Here is a 17,969-nt window from a genome sequence, read left to right as displayed (position 1 = left end):
CAAGTGTTGTGTGAAACCCCCTATGACCGGCGGTAGCCGCATCATGGGCGTGACTTAACATCAGGCTTTGGAATGAGGTAGGGACCACCCACTGATCATGGCCAGCTTGGGATTTCCTTACCAACAAACCGTCTTGGATTCAGAACATTTTTGGACATTTCATCAACACTCTTAGGTCCTCCTTCCCAATGTAATTGTTATCCGTCAGGGGAAAGTTCTCAGGTTCCTCAATGTGTTGGTAAAACTTACCAATTATTGGATCCCCCTTCTGAACTGTAATCAAATCAGTATCAGGGGTCTCCTTACTCCATTGGGCAGTTGAAAGATCATTGTGAGCATTTGTCTGGGACCTAGTGATAGCAGTGACCTGGATTTCCCCCAACAGGGACTCTATCTCTATTAGATCCCCTTGGATGGCCCCGGTTTTTGCCAGCTGATCAGCTAAGTAATTTCCAGTTTTGTCTGATCCCTCTACTTTGGAATGACCCTTGATCTTCTTCCAGTAGATGGCCATCCCATTCGAGGTGACCAGATCATCAATGTTTTGAATTAACTTCCCATGTTTCAGGGGTTTGTTATTAGCACATAACATGCCTCTGGTTTTCCAATTAACCAGGTGCTCCACGAACCCGTTCCGTACATAATCCAAATCTGTAATTATGACCACTTCGTAGAGTTGATGTTGGACAGCAGTGAGGATGGCCTGATGCACAGCCATCAATTCTGCCACCTGACTACTTCGGGCACCAATTTTGTATCCAGCGGAGGGTTCTGGAAACTCATTCACCCATGCGTTCCCTACGCCGGCCACGAGTTCTTTTTCCCCGTTGTTGTCAACATGGTAAGAGCATCCATCCACATAGATAGTGGGCATTCCCTCACACTTGTCCTCTTCAAAGACTTTGTGTGGGGAATTGAGGTGTGCCTCCGTGTTATCCTTGATTTTTAGACTTTCGTCCTCGAGACAGTTTTCTCTGGCACAATTATGCAAGTCAGCCAGACCTTGCGCAAGGGGACTCTTGTTGTTTTGGCCATATCTGACCTCCACAAGAAAGCCTTGCATTGACAGAATCCAGGAAGTAATTCGGGAATTACTCACATTTCTGGCCTGGATTCTGTCACTTTGGAGATATTGCAGAGGCTGGTGTGGAGTCTCCACTATGATGTGTTCCATCTGGATAAACGGGCAGTAATTCTTCAATGCCCACACCGTTGCCAGGAGTGCCTTCTCACAATCGTTGAATTTTTCCTCCACAGAGGATAAAGTTTTGCTTGCATAGGAGATTACTTTATTGACCTTGTCATGCTTTTGGTATAATACTGCCGTCAAGCACGTATTAGAGAACCCTGTCTCCAGGAAGAACTCCTTGTTTCTGACAGGGTAAGCTAGGCAAGGCGCTTGTGAGAGGCTTCTTTTGAGTTGTCTTACTGCCTCGGATTGTTCTGGACCCCATTCCCACTTGACCTCCCCTTCAAGAGATGAATCAGGGGTCTGGTGATCTCTGCGTAGCCCTCAATGAACTTTCTGCTGTAATTAGTCAGTCCAAGGAGGCTCCTTAGTTCCCGCAGAGTGGTGGGGTCTTTCAGTTTCTGAAGTTCTTCCACTTTCTTTTCCTGGGGACAGGAAATCTCATGCCCCAAGAAATTAACACGGGTTCTACACCACTGTGCTTTCTGAAAGGAAAGTTTTGCTCCGACGGCCCTCAACTGCGTCAGAACATAACGGATATCCGCTATGTGTTCCTCCACAGATGAACTTTTGATGAGGACATCATCTACATAAGCCAGGTTACCCCTCTCACCCAGGTCAGGCATGGCCTTATGTAAGAAAATGTTGAATTCATTGCCGGAGTTGAGGTATCCGAAGGGAGTCTGGGTCCAGGTGTACTGCTGGCCCCCAAAGGTAAAAGCCAGTTTGTATTGGTCCTCCCTGCTGACAGGCACGGTCCAGTATCCATTGGTCTGGTCTATTGCAGTGAATACTTGTGACCCTTGAATCTGGGCCAGTCCTTGGTCAATGTAGGGCAGAGGCCATCGGGAAGTATGGACCCATTTGTTGAGCTCCCTAAGGTCGGCACAGAATCTCCACTGGCCGTTTGGCTTCAATATTCCCAGCACCGGATTATTGAAGGTGCTGTGTACTGGACGGATTATTCCGCGGGTCTCCAATTAATTAATTATTTCAGTAAGGGACTCCATGGATGCGAGAGGCAAACAATATTGCTGCACAAACACTGGAGTTATTCCAGAGTCTGTGGGAATTGTTGTGGTGTGGATGTCGGTGCAACCACAGTCATATGTGTCTACCGCAAAGAGATCTTGGAAATCCAAGAAAACTTGTTTCAACTTTTGCTTCTGTTCCAGAGTTACGCAGGCATCAGCTAGGTTGACCCTCTCTTCCACCATTTGGCCGAAGCCGGGAAAGACTTCTGGTTTGGCTATCTCAGCGGCCTCCTCCAGCTGGGTGGAGAAGTCCCTGGTCAGAGTGCTGATTTGGACTGGAGGCTTCAGGTGGGAAAAGCAGCCCTCATGGACCTGGAAAATCACCTCATCCCTCCTGAAGTCACAAGTCACATCTTCCTTACCATAAGGGCAAGAAGTGTACACCAGGAAGTTCCCCCCATGCCGGGTGAAAATCCTGTCTGGTGTTGTGTTGTCATCACTGTCACTGTCAAAACAGTCCTTGGGGATTGGTCCTAACAGTTCATTTCCTAGATCAATGGAAAAATGTCAGTCATCAACCGCCATTCCAATAATGGTGCCTGCGGCTAGAGTAATACTCTTTAATTCGCTGTTATCCACCTCTATTGGAATGGTGTCATGTTCTAGGTTGACTAATGGAGTTGGGTTTACCCCCAACCCTTGCTGTTGGAGAGAAGCATTTAGATGTATGTAAGCATCAGGGTTTTTCAATTTTTGTCCTCTTTTAACTTTCACTTCCAGGGAAAATTGTCGGGTCCTTTCTGGGATGGTGACTTCCTCTTTAATCTGAATTTCAACTGCATAAGGTAGCAATTGAGCTGACCTAAATGCTTTTTCTGAATCATCAAAGCCCATGGGATTATCCGCTAATCGGGACCAAGCTTTGAAGTTTATTAGGTCCAAACTAATGGCAAAGCGATTGCAAATGTCACTGCCTAAGTAAAAGGCGGCAGTGACATCTCTCACGACCCAACAATTATGGACTATGCTCTTGTTGCCAATGGAGATTTTGAGCATACACCTGGAGATGTTTGGAATTAGGTGCTTCCAGGTCCATTTCCCATTTGTCTATAAGTTTGAATGTGGGAATGGCTGGATCTTTTGGGAGTTGGCGGAACATGGCTTTGCTGATGAAGCTCTTACCGTTGTTCACACACACTCGGGCGAGAACAGAGTCCTTCCCCTCATTTAACTGAACAGGGATGAACAACTGATCTCCAATTTGCTGAATATCAGCCAGGCTTTGAACTGATTTCACATCTTTCTGAACTATTGGGGTGGGAATGTCTGGTTGTGGATTGGTAAAGAATTTCAGAGTATTTCCTTCCAGTGTGGAATACCACCTTAAACTGGAAGGAAGGTTGATTTTCAGAAATAGAGAGGACCCCCCATCACCAGTCTGTTGTCCTACTGCTATTACTGTCACGTCTGGAATCTGGTTGTTCTGGAAGTGAAATTCTACTTGGTCAGATTTTTGTTCAACCATGTGGCAGGTGCCATTTAAACTAACATGGTTGACACTATGTTTTAATTTTATTGGTCGGCTAGTCTGGGTCCAGGGGACCTTGTTTACACAATCTATTAGGGGTGACAACCTTCACAGGAGGTCGCTCCCTAGTAAACAAGGGGTGCCCTCTGGAGTCACTACTATGACCGGGTGTTTCACCTTGTGTCGCCCAATTTTAATGTCCAAGTCTGCAGTCCCTTCAACAGGAATTCCCTTCCTGTCAAAGTTCTGCAGTTGTCCAGGAAGAAAGGTGAGAGGAATACGGTAATTCTCCCCCCTTCCTGCATTTAGTTCATCAAAGGCCCTTTTGGACAGAAGGGTAGCTTGGGATCCAGTGTCCACCAGTGCCAAAATTGTACCCTGCCCCTGTACTTGTACCGGGGCATAATATCTTCCCTCCTTCTCCTCAAGGGGGCACAGATAATGCACATTTTTGGACAACTGGTGGGCTAACTTTCTGGTTTTGGACATTGCTAGCGAAGAGATTTGGGCAGAATTCTGTGAAGAGCCTGAGGAATCTGAAAGAAAAAGTTGGCAACTGGAGATCAGAGCCATTGTGGGTTCCCCTGGTTCCAGTTCTGGGCCGCCCCCCCTTTTTGGAGGCAGTCACCAGGATGGGTTTGAACCAGGGGATTTTGGCATTGTGGGTTCTGGGATGAGATGATGGGTGGCGGTAGCTCAGTCTCCATATCTCCCCAGTCTGGATTGGAATCTCTTGGGACCCATTTTTCCTTGGGAGGAGTTCCCCCATCTCTGAAGGAGAAGACCCTTTTCCCAGGATCTTCTGAGGATCCCTCTCCCTCAAATTGGAAGACCTGTACCTCCTCCACAAAGTGGGTCTGTTTGGGTCCTTTGTTTCTTCCACCCCCCCCCTCTGCTCCTTGGGAGGCAGGCTTTCAGGGGCAGGAGATTTTGTTTCCGGTTCCTGGTTTTCCAGGGGCTGTTTACAAGTTGGGAAGGAAGCTTCCTCCAAGGCTTTACACCCCCCTTCCCCTTGTGCCTCCTCCCTGGGAACCGGTGGGTTATCAGGGTGCTGCCCCCGTCATTGTTCTGGAGCACCAGGTCCAGAGTTTGGGGCATTCTGCGGTGGCATGCTCATCTGAGGGTTCTGTTGAGCCCTCAGTATGTGACCCAGATCCCGTGACATATTTTGGGCCTGGCGCTCTAACTGGGAAACCCGCTCAGGCTGATACGGGGCTCTATTTTCTCCCCTGGGCTGATCCCGGGAAGGGTAGCTATCCCTTCTCTGGTAATACCCTGGGTTGGGAAGATTCGGGTACCCCTCCACCCTTGGCCTCCCCTCTCCCGGATTAGGTTGTCTGGGCTCAGGGAATTGGGGAAAGAAGGATGGATGATTTTGGGGCTAGAAATTGGGTGGATACCTGGGGAAAAAGTTCTGGCCAGGATTTGGAGAATTTCTGCCCTCCTGTGGGAAGATGGGAGGGAAGATCCCTGGGTTAGGTGCTTGGCTGGATCCCCCCTTGGGCTGGAGGAGTCCACACATAACCCAGGATGGGTCGGTGTCCCTTGTAGCGGGGACTTACATAATCATGGGAGTGGGGGACCCCATTTTTGGGACTCCCTGTCTGTGACTGGCCCGAGGGCCTTCTAGGCTGTGAATTATTTGGTGCAGGCAGGTTTTTAGGCCCCCCATCTCCAAATCTAAAATGGGGGCAACCTTTACCTCTGCCACCTTGGCAGCAGCAGGGGTGCTGTTGGTTTTGGGTTTTTTCTGCGCATTACTTTTATTTTCTATGGGCTTCTGCACCTCATAGATCCGGGTAGCCTGTTCAATGACCCAGTCTAGTGACCTCTTCTCGTGAAAATCTCTCACTAGCTGGGTCATGATGTATTTGGGCAAGGCATGGAAAAAAGTATTGACAAATTCTCTGCTGTCCGTGCGCACCCTTCTGGTGGTCTGCGCAAAGGCACGCTTTAATTCTTGCACAAATTCTTGTGGGGCCTGATCCTCCCCAGATTGTAAATTGTAGGCTGCCTTGCAAGCCTCTTGGGGATTTCTGTGAACAGAAAAATGTTTCAAGATGGCCGCCCTGTAGGTGGACCATCTTAAATGGTTTTGGTCCTCCAGCCCTGCAAAGAAACTGGAGTATTCTGGAGAGAATGTCCATTTGACGTACTGGATGCAGCAACTGCTGTCCTTCTAATGGAAAGTCTCCATCATTTGCTCATAGAGCTTCAAGTGTTCCCAAACAGAATACTTGGCGTTCTTATGATAAGGCGTGATGACACTCCTTATTGCCTTTATTTGTTTCAATGGGTCCTTAAGCAAGGCCCTTTTTGCCTTATTGGCCTTTTTGGTTCGGGTAACCCTGGTCCATTCATCCCCTGACTCAGAAGCAGTGCTCCCAGAGGTGCCCGTCTGATCTTCCAGGTTTTCCCGGATTCTGCAAACCTGGGAATGGCTGGCAGAATGTGGCGACCTGGTCTCCTGTGTCCTGTAATGCTCAGAGGAGTCTTCAGATCCCTCCTTGCTGCCAGGATTTGATGGGTACCCCCCCCACTGACCTAACTGGGCAGAGGTTTTCAGGATGCCCTTGATGGGCCTACTCTCCTGGGGTTCCCCACTAAATTGCACTGTGCTTGGGTGCCCATACCCGGATGCCCGCCCATCCATTCCTGGGAGGTACTGGCCTATGAGCCCCATACTTCTGGTTGGATAGTAATCTGCCATCCCCGTGGCCCTGGGCTCATGTGCACCAGGGGACATGGAGGTGGCAGAGTCCAGGGACTGGGAGGGATGAAGGCCTCTGGCACTAGGGCTCCTGAGGTTATGCTCAGGTATTTCCCTTTCCCAGCAAACCTCGTCTCTATCAGCCCCTGCTCCCTGTTGCAATGCAAGAGCCTGCGCTTTCAGTTCCTCAGTTAAGGCCTTACTAGACTCTATCAGCCTGTACTGCATGGCTACCTGTTGCTGGAGCCTATCATTGTGCTGGCAGAGAGCCTCATTCTCTCTCTGTGCCTCCTGATTGGTCCTGGAGTGCTGGGCCAGTCTTTGCTGCAGGAGGGTTACCTCCTGAGTTGTGTCCCTATTGGCCTGCTCCTTTCTCGCCAGAGCATCCTCCACCCTCCTAGTGTGCTCTAACAAGTTCTGGTGTTGTTTTTGGAGGTCACCCAGTCCCTGGAGGGCCAGGTGATTTTCTTCCATTTTCCTTTTTAAGTGGCAGACTTCCTGGCCTAAGGTATCCCTTTCCTGACTAAGAGCCTGCATCTGTGCCGCCAGGTCGTCCTTTTGCCTTTGGAAGGCACCAGCTTTCTGGCGCTCCTGATCAAACTCTGCCTGGGTATCCAGGTCTTTCAGAATCAATTTATTGCTTTCCTCTTTTTCCCTATCTAGGTGACTTTGCAGGGTGACTACCTGCTCAGCACATGCCCTATTGAAATCTAATTGTTGCTCCAGCTTTTTCTGGCTCTGCAGTAGGGACTCCAAACCTTCTTGGTACTCCCTCTGTAAGGCCAGAAATCTGGTATCCTGGTCAGCCTTTTCCTGTTGCAGCACATCCATATCCTCCTTTATTTTAGTGATGTACTGTCTGCTGTCATTTTCTGACTCCTGGCTCCTGAGCAGCCTCTGCTCAGAAGAGTCCAGATCAGGTTGGGCCTTCTCTAATGCCATCTGTTGCCTATTTGTCAGATCTTGGCCTTCTGCACATTTATTCTGTATGGCTCCCATATATAGGTACAAATATGCCGCTATCCTGGCAATCTTATTATGTTCATCTTTGGCTTTAGGGGCCATATATACTTCACTCAGGGCCACATGTAGGGGACCCTCATCTCTCCATGTATCTGACCCTGTTTCAGTGACCTGTTGCGCGATTGCCTGCAACCAGACCGTTTGGACTGATGAGTCCACTCACCTCTCACAAATAGCTAATGTAAGAAGTACTCTCTGGCTATTTTGATGTCTACCAGTGTCGTCATTCTGGAATATGAGTTCCTTCCTGACTTACAGAAGATTGTATTTTATTTTTGCAAAAAAGACTGTTTCCTTAGAGCGTTCCTTTGAGGAGTGTTTTACAGCGTAACACAGCGTGGTGATCCGACCGGATGTATGTCTCCTGTCAGTTAGCACACTGTATTAATCTGCACAAGTGATAGATCTAACCCAGAATCTCCAGCTACGAGCCCCCACTTTGTTAAGCGGCTTCACTTCAACACTACAGCTAATTCAATGCCTAGTCTGGGATGCTGAGGGAAACCCTTATTGATATATTTTTAGGTCCAGTTCATGTACTCTGGATGACAACCCTTATATAACACCCCTCTCTTAGAATCCCCCTGACCCCACTGAGCCAAGAAGTAGGTCTGTTTTGCAAATTTAAAAGGTTTATTTGAGAAATATAACAATATATATCTATCAGACTTTTCTAATAATTTAATATTGGATATCACACTTAAAATTTGACAGTGATCAACAATGGATAATGTTCTACTGGTAAACTGATTTGGTTACTTAGAAGTAGTATAGAGGACGAGGTAGCTGAAATGCTTTATGGTTTCAAGGAAATGCAAGGTGGAATAAATGCAGTACAGAAAATAAACTGATATGGTTTCACAAGAGATAATGTGTTCACTTTTCCCCTGGTGGCAATTCACCCCCCCCCCCCTATATGCAATGCAAGGAGATGGAAGTAGTCTTCAGGAATACAATCAAATACAATACGGAATTCAGCACCCCCCCCTCCCCGAGCAAGCTTAGACAACATGCATGCTTTTTAAAACACGGGCAAGAGTGCCTTGTAATGTGGTGGCAAGGATGAGAAAAAATGCTAAAATTGCTTTTAATTCCCTATAGGAGGTTCAGGGTGAGTGGTAGACACTTTAAATCAGTTCAGGTCAGCCCTAACAATGGTTCAGGGATGGTTATTAGGTTGCAAACGAATTTTAGCAGTTCAGGCAAAAGCGGCTATCTTTTTACAGATGACGAAATCAGGCCAAATCGCAAATCAGGGTACATTTTGTGAGTGCGTAAATCGCGATTGCGGTAAAAGTATGAGGATTTGGTTCTAGGCTTGTTGGAAAGCTTAGATTCTAAGCTTTCAGAGGAAAGTTAATCTCGATCCTAGGACAAACGGTTCCAGAGATACGGACGATTAAATAAAGGTAGATTTTCAGATTTAAAGTAAAACTCAAAATGACAGGTGACAGCTTGCAGCTGCAGAATTGACAGGTGACAGTCGTGCAGCTTTAAAAATGACAGATGACACGATTTCTAGGAGGCTGTTCTAATTAGGTTAAAATAGTTGAATTAGATTATTTTAAACTAATAGATTGGGTTTTGCACAGTTCTGGCGGTACTCACGATATACATTTGAAAAAGGTCTCGTCACGGATCTGGTCAACACGTCCAGCGGCGGTTCTCTCTGCTCGGCGGGTCAATCAGGCACCGGTTCTGCTCACAATGATCCGGATCTCTGGTTCTGCTCACAGTGGCCTGGGTCTGGTCTGCGGTTCCGGCAAAAGTTCTTGGCAAAGAATTCAAACAGCTCGCCCGGCTGTTGAATAGTTTGGTTAGGTTTGCTGGATTCTGAAGGCCTGCTGACAAATACGTTTGCTTGCAGTGGGCCTTCTTGGTTCAAAGTTCTGTAGTCTCTGTTTAGCTTGGAAGTCTAAGTGTTGGATCTCTGGATGTGAAGTCGTCGGTCAGCACGCTCCGCAGCAAATGGAATTGAATGTCCCTACCTGGGTTTCACCGTTCCTTTTATGTGTTTTGAAAGTGGGTGTGTGCGTGGGCCTAGCTAAGCCTGCCCCTCTCTACTTGTCATTGGCCCAATTCTCCCCTCTCCCTTGATTGGGGGAAGGAAATGGATTGTCATCATGATGAGGTCTGTTTATGGGTCAGAGGATCCTCCCCTGGTCAATTTGCCCACAAGTCTATATTTGATTCAAATACATATTTCCCAGATACACAATTTGTTGAAATTACATGTACACATTATATATTCCTTATGGTCCATGCTTGTCCGCCTCTGATCTTCCTGGGGGCTTGCATTCAAAAATGACAACATTTTGCGCTTTTTGACTGGTTTACCAATATCGGACATTTACCAAAAATTACACACATGTGCGCAAGGGGTATGGACAATAATTGATGAAGTGTCAGATTTTTAACATGCAGACATTTGGAGTAAGACCCTATTTTCCGCTACCAACCCCCCAGCATATTCCACAGGGTCCTAACACCTCTTAAAACGTGCACAGAAAAATCACAAGAATAATGATATTACTTATATAATTCTGACAAGTCCGTACTATGAATTATCCATCTTTTTTAAATTTATGCTCTGGCCCAGATGGGTGTGGTTTAGGTTCCAAAGCACATGGGGAAAGCGTCTGTCTGCCCCCGCCTCCAGCTCGGTGGCTCCCAGAAGGCACTTCTCCTCCCACTTCTCCCAAGAGGAAGCCACTTTACGGCCCCCCCAATATAACATTTGCCTGAGTCCAGGACAAGGCTTTGTTCAACCTCCTGCAGGTGCCCCTCCCCTAATCTAATCAGAGAGGTGTAATCTCCTTTTGGTGGGGAAGCAGGAGGCAGCCAGGCCTGGGAATGCAGTTTGATCAAGTTTCAACTCCTGTCAGGGGTTGTTGTCAGGCAGAATACAGCTAAATGTCACTTAAGTTCCCAGTTTAAATTAAAACTTACAATGTTTACATATACATTAAATAATTACTTCCTTCAAGTCATTTCAGAATATAGTTTTACATTGTATCCACCTCTTAGCAAGTCTTTCCTTGGCCTGGTGTGGGTTCCTCTGTTCAGTTTTACACAAAAGTCTGGTGGTTTTAAAACGCCGGCTTTCTGATAGTGGTAAGTACCGGTATTGCATCCATTTTTGGGATCTGTCTTGAATTACTGCATTTCAATAGAGTGGTCTTTTGCTTGATAGTATAGGACCCTTGCTTAACATTGTTTTGATGGCATCCTACGGTAGAGTGGTGATGTGGAACCCCCCACAAGAAGGTTGTATCTTTGGAGTGGTCTTGTGCCAACTGCGCAGTTCTCCTGGATTCTGGCGTGAATGTGGGCGGCGACAGCTCATCCCCACATCCACCCAGTCTATTGATTTAGTTTGTTCTGGGATAGAATAATGGGTGGCGACAGCTCATCCCCACATCTACCCAGTCTAAGGATTCAACATGGGTCAAAACCCTTGACATACCTTGCTCGCTAAATCGGCTCATCTGTTGTTCCAAGTAATGGTTGGTCCACATTTTGTGTATTGTCAACAATGTCCACTAAGACACTTTATATTGCTCGATACTGCAATGTATACCCTATTCTAACCTTTTTATTTTTAAATCTACACCATTATTAACCGGCCTAAGAATTTTTATCTCAGTAATTAGCACATAACATTGCAGAGTATTGTTTTTAAATGTAATGTTTAGTAGTGCTTGTTTTCAATGTGCTTTCAGTGCCATTCTCCATAAAGTCAATGTATTTATATTATCAGAGACATGAGAAGTTTGGTTTACACAATGATACTTTTTTAATACTAATCATTTTTTATATCTATTTAACAGATCATACGGGCAATCGGACAATGCCTTCTTGTAACATTTTCAGTTGCTGTAATACCATCCATGCTAAAAGTATAGTACAGTCCTTCATGTTTTTCCAAAGAATTTAAATTTAATAAGAATATGGCCCTCCAACTGCAGATTTCCAGTGTCAGAAATTGAAAGCAGAGCTAAGGATGTCTTGGATGATGTGAGGGGCAATCGATTCCACGTCTGCAGTATAAACTTCTCTGAAAATATGTACGAGCAATCACAGTACACCAAAAAGAATTACCCCAGTTTACTTCAAAAACTACTGCCCAATGCAGTTGCAACTGAATTTCAGCACACGTTGACCCAGGTGAGTAGTGGGCGCTACATTTGTAAATGTATTTTACCATGTTATAGGTTTACATGTATAATAAGTCTTTGAAGTGAACACTCATATGGAAATAGTTTGAGGGCAGGTATCAGAAATGAAGTTTTTCAATTTTTGGGGAATTATTCCATTGATATTTCATTGCATGTCTTTCCTTCTTACCATAATGTTCTTTGGTTTATAGATTTGTAACTTTAGATTACTTAGTGAGATACTGAAATAGCTTTAAGCAATGTGAGTCTTACCAAACACGCACTACCATTGCGTCATTTTAAAATGATGTCATCTTTTTTGGTAAATTACCATGTCTGTTTTTACATAGACCGCACCGATGGAAGTGCATACTGTTAACATAGAGGAAACCACAGACATATTCAACATCCTAATGGTGAGACTTGCACACAAACTTTTGCTTTTGTTGTGGTATACATTATAATACCAATGTACATTTTCTAACCAACAATGTTCTGACTATTTGCATTGATTAAAGGACCAGGATGCTACATCAGCCACTATTCCGGAGTCCACAGCGACCTTGCTCATCTTTCAAGTGCATTTTTTAGAATAATCCTTCACATGCGACTACATAAAATATGTATTTGTTCAAGTTCCACCTAAAATGTACTGTTTTTTGTTATGTATAATGTTAACTTTTAGGCTTCTTTGTCAATACCAACCTCTTTAGTGTGATTTTTTGGGATTTTGCTTTTTCATCTTTCTTATTTTAATTAACATTACATAGACAGAGCCCCGAACTTTGACAACGTACTATTCTTCTACTGCAACCGGTCCTGAGACTGAGGTAATAGAAGTGAAAATGTATTGATGAATACTAATGGTTATAGATTAACAATATGTTTTTTACATCTAAGTTGCCATTTTTGGGGTGATCTGCTGTACTGTCAGAAAATTCTAAAGCATTAAATCAACAACCTTGATGTATTTATCACAGAAACACATGCAACAATGAAAGTAAACATTCCGAAAAATCTATATTGTCACTAAATAACATTGACACTTTCACTATCTTAATTGTGTCTGTTTTAGTTCAGAAGCGTTAGCTGCTTAGCGAAAAATGGAGTAGGTGAAACAAAATAACATAAGGCATTAAAGGGGACACAATTGAATCATTATGTTTTGCAGAGTGAACTCGAACCAATTTCCTGCAACATCCCTGAAGGTCTTCAGATACAGTTTTCATATGTGTATTTTTAAAATGTTACAGATACACACATTGTTTGACTGCACTTCATTATTAATTTAAACATATTAATTGGCGGATGAACCTCATATTGCAAGGTCGACAATCATTAAAGCCACTTTCTCAAGATCTAGTGTGTGAGATCAAAAGCCTTTAACATTACATTATTTGAAAATGTATTTAATGTTCTTTGAATTTATTATGTACAAGAACTGTGCTAATGAAGTGGCAGAAACTGAAGAGACACAAGGACAAGAGGTATACGTAACATATTGTAAAATATCATTTATCATCAATTTTTACAGTAATGTAATATTTAATATGTGTTAGTTGCTTCCGTAATGACATGTTGTTATATTTTTATAAAGGGATACATGATTGTTTAGGTGGAAGAGCAAATTTCAAGGTTAATACAATTTAAAAATGTTGTTTTTCAGCTTGGTCTGGTGGTCGCCAAATCCAATTTCACAGTTTCAAGGAAAATCTCCAAAAGAAGGGTACATAACATAACATAAATAACATAAATAATGTGTTTAGGACTTACTCCATTGATATTACATTTCCAAGTTGTGTTTGATCGATTCTGTATGTGTGCTGTAAATTAAGCATGTTTATTTTCTCTTAAATTAGAGGCCTAGGATGAAGAGGTGCATAAAGACTCAGACAACTAGACCAAGCAATGATGTCAGTTGCCAAACAGGTGTGTTTGGGAGCAGCTACATGTTGAGTTTGAGCATGGTTCACGCAAGATTCAGTGTCGTAATGCAGCAGCCCAGTGGCAGGAATTTGAATTAAAAGTCAGCAGTGACCCATGGAAAGTACATATGGATCATTGTTGCACCACACAATGTCAAACAGAAGTGACGGACAACACAGCAGATGTTTCTGAATTGCTTGCAGAACCGCCCACACAAACAACACCCTATAAACAATTTATTTCTAGGAAGCTGAAATGTTAAATGTTTCTTCAATACATATGGACATATCGGAAGTATCACACAAAGAAATAACTGAAGCATCTTCACCACTAATTGACAATTGTGCTTGTTATGTGGACTACACTCTTCCTACTGTTGAGATCTTATACACCTCAATGAAATCGCAATCCACGGTACCTCTAAATGATTGGCTATTAAAGGAACCAAAATACATTGTATTTGACTGCTGCCCGAGCAATTTCATGAAAATGGTTAAATAGTGTCATAAAATGCATCAAAGTACTTGTGGGGAGTCATCAGTGGCTGCAAGGATCATGTTCAAGACCCTCTGAATCGTCCATGTGGCTTACTGGGGCCGGGGACAACACTACAACCAGCACTCTCTTCCTAAGCACTTTCCTTCTCAAGCCCGCCACTCATCCACCTCCAACTCTCTGAGGTTCAGATGCTTCTCCAGGCAGAGAGTGGGGGGTACATCTCTCTCCTAGGCTGGTGCCTCCCTCTGGAACAGTCACCCTGCCTCTCTCAAACTTGAGTATGACCACATCAGGTTTGGAAGCAACTGAGGACCTTCGTTTACGCTTCTGCTTTCTCTCTCTCACTCTCCAGTGCTGATGTTCTCAATCTGCTGTGCTAACTGGCTACTTGGCCCCCTCTGAACCTTATGACCAGTGCCCCGGAATGAGGGAGCACCCCCTATGGAGCTCAAGGGCACAGACCCTTAAGCCTCGGAGCAGCCCATTGGGTACATAGGGGGATGGGGTAAAGGCAGCCATAAGGCGCGCCAACCCCTGCCCCCCCCCTGTTCTCTCCTGATGCAGGACTCACAGGAAGAGCCTGACAGGGAGGGGACTCAGGACACAACAAAAGGTGCTATAGGTCAGGTTGCACCTACACCGAAACCCCCAGTGTCTCACCCTCTCTTCAAAGGGTGACAGAATACTCTAACAATAAGAGAGGGAAAGGCAGGAAGCCACACACATAGTTGCAAAGTCGCTGTCAGCACAGGCCGGCCATTTTCAGGGGGGCATTAACAATATGCTGCCATGGCTGGCCCCAGAACATATTTGTCCTATATAGGCAGATCTGCTCGAGCATACCTGCAGAAAGAACACTCTGACCTAAGTGTATCTGGACTCTGCATTCGAAGAACCAGCTTCTCGTTTGCCTGGATAACACCCACCCCTGGAAAAGATACATTTGGGCAAGCACTGGACAACAGTCGCCTGAAAGTCATGGAAAAGAAGAGCATGGGCCTGGAAGGAAACTGCCATCAGGCACGGAAGTGCTCACCAGCCAATTTACAGGTACCAAACACATGGACCTGGGAGCTCATGCTGGGGACACCCTTTGAGCGAAGAAGGGCAGCTTCCATTTCCTGGCCCAAGTGCCCAAAATTACAGAAATAAGAAAACACTGCACACCTGTTGTTGGGGAATATCCAGAATAATAAGTTATGTTTTAGTAGTATTATGTTTAATTTAAATCCACAGCCTTTTTATTGCCAACACAAAACAACTTCTCCTCTCCATCCCTCTTGTACGTGCATGATCTGAATAACACAAGGCCTAGTAAGATTGTTTGTTCTGTTCCCCTTTGTCTTCCCCTTCCTTGTCTTGTCGTGCCTATAAACACGTGTGTACAGCATTTAAATAACGGTTGAAGGAATATGTATTGCCAATGTGCATTATGAGCATGCGCCTGTGGCCTTTGCACATTTACATTTTACTGTGGAGGCCCACATGTGGATGACAACCATGCACGCCTGCATCAATGCAGAAATAAATATGATTGCCAGAATATATCTACACAGAGGATAGTAAGCCTCTACTTATTTTTTTTTTTTGGCTACCTCCAACCTCGTAATGAGGCCCAATATAGCAACATTTTAAATGATATTTATCCAAGTGTGGTGGGAAAGTATGCTGTGTGATATATGATGAACATTGTGACGGATGAATGTTCAATTTGACGCAAAGAATAGACATTGTGCGTGTTAATTGTAACTTACATTTATAGCCAACATAAGAACATATTCAATTATAAAGTGGGTACTGAAATATGTTTTTGCATTCTCGATTTTACATAGTTATCTGATCCTGATGTGTGCCTGTCAACAATAATCATCAACAACGAATGTATTATAACTATCATCTGGGACTATCGCCAGACAACAATCTGTCCTTCTGCGGTTGCAGTAACCAGGAGCAACATGGCAGCCTGTAGGTTCTAGAAATGTGCGGATGTGAAAGTGTTGCATTTATTTCAATTTTAAAGCACTAATTTCTCCTCTGTAATGGAACGCCATGTGCAGATATTAATAATTGGTCATGAAACATAACTTTCTGTGAAAAACGGAAAGACTTCAATTAATCGAGCGATGATCAGATTCAGCATTAGAAGAACAACGTTCACAGTTACACCAAAAATGAGAACAATGGCAAGTCAGCTAGCTATGAACTGTGTTAAAAAAAGTTAACACATTTTTATGGACTTTACTATTTGTGTCAAAATTAAAACTACGTGTTACACTCCGGACATTGTTGTTTTCTTCAAAATAAAATGTGTTGATTAGTTTTGTAAAAAGAAATAAAGTGTTTCGGTTTTTTGTGGATGTGTGTGTTTAAGTTCCTGGTTCTGCGTTAGATAACGTTATGACATTGGTGATGACAGGGTACGTTTGGCTATGCTGCCCACTAACATCATTGAAATAAGTGGAGCTCATCCTGAGCATCTAGTGATGTCATTGTTAGGGGCGGGCGAACCTAATCAGTGCCGTAATGTCACTTGAATTTAGGGCGATAGATCAACGTTTCGGAATAGCACAAGATGGCGGATACCCGAGCCATCATTTTTGCATGTGTTAAAGTGAGAAAATAATTGGCCAAGTTGCACTGGAAATGTATTTAAGAACAATCGATGTATGTTCGGAAATACATGCCCTATTCATTAGGCCAATATTATTTCTGACCGAACTACCCCTTTAATTCTTAAATGTTTATATTCTAGTAACCAATGAAAGACATTCTGATGAAACCTCTCTAATCTGTGTTGATCTTTTACTTGTGCATGAGAGATGTATTGTAGGTCAGCATTCACTACTTCATCAAATCAGTCAAGATCACAAGGATTTCTCCTGATTGGACTTAAGAATTATTCACTGAAAAATTGTACATGAAATACTGCCAAGGCTTTTTTATAGTCATAACAATTTATCACAATTCACCCATACCAAATGGTAATATTAATGCGTACCTTCACTTGTAATGACTGCTGAATGGAAGAGAAGTTAGAATGGGAGCCGAAAGCATATGATATCAAATATGACTTTACATAAATAAACATACTATAAGATGATTCTAAGCTAGCAGTTTATAATTCAAGATACCTAACACCTTCTCTCCATGGCAGGTGGCCCCTCAGAGGAAAAACTCCTGACTGGAGACCAGATTCTGGTTATAAATGAGGAGGACGTGAGTGATGCTCCAAGAGAGAGGTTCATTGAGCTTGTAAGGTAAGTGCTGGTTATGATTCTCTTTACCAATTAAAAAGTTGGTAATGTTCATTATATAGTATTTATGAGACATAAAGTAAGGGCACATTGTAAGATGATAAACAACTATCTTGTTTTGTTATTGCAGTGAACGCAATAAATGTTAGAATAACACGGATTTGCTTGCATGGCCCCTTCCAAAACATGAGTATATGTAAGGTATTCATGTAGTGCAAACCTAAAGAAGAAGAAATTGATTATTATACAATGGTTGCATGCAACACCTTGGTGGTCAAGGCAGGGCTGGCCACCAAGTCAGCATGGGTGGAGAAGCTTGAACAGCGTTATATACTTTTCATATCACTTAGAAAGTATCCTTAGATAGAATGGTCTTCAGTTCTTTACTAAAAAGCAAGAGCACTGGCACCATGAGGATATGGGTTAGGATGATGTTCCAGAGTGCTGGTGCATAACAGAAGAAGGCTTGCCTCATGTTTTGTAATGTTGCATCTGGTATTGCACTGACCTTCGCCAAATAGGTTGGTGTCTGAGTAGCTATATCTTTTTATAGCTCCTCTAAGGACACAAAAGAAAGCAAGACTACAAAAGATAATAAAAGTAGGTCGGTTATGTTTTATTTGCTGTAGTAATGATTTTATAGTCGCAAATATGTGGGATTTCTGATATCCATTTACCTGCCAAACCCACATTTTAATGTTTCCATTGTT

General features: G+C 43.8%; 1 protein-coding gene across 1 annotated transcript in view; it reads left to right on the top strand.

The window, feature by feature from the left end:
- FRMPD3 (FERM and PDZ domain containing 3) overlaps positions 1 to 17,969 on the top strand; it is a 1,207,861-nt gene that overhangs the window by 114,316 nt on the left and 1,075,576 nt on the right. Inside the window, exon 3 of the mRNA XM_069613047.1 lies at positions 17,160 to 17,262. Within this exon, the coding sequence (XP_069469148.1) occupies positions 17,160 to 17,262 (103 nt within the window). The remainder of the gene's footprint in view (positions 1 to 17,159; positions 17,263 to 17,969) is intronic.

The sequence above is a fragment of the Ambystoma mexicanum genome, chromosome 5p (assembly GCF_040938575.1).
Source record: "Ambystoma mexicanum isolate Mex_15411 chromosome 5p, UKY_AmexF1_1, whole genome shotgun sequence".
NCBI lineage: Eukaryota > Metazoa > Chordata > Amphibia > Caudata > Ambystomatidae > Ambystoma > Ambystoma mexicanum.
This window is presented reverse-complemented; position numbering and strand designations above follow the sequence as displayed.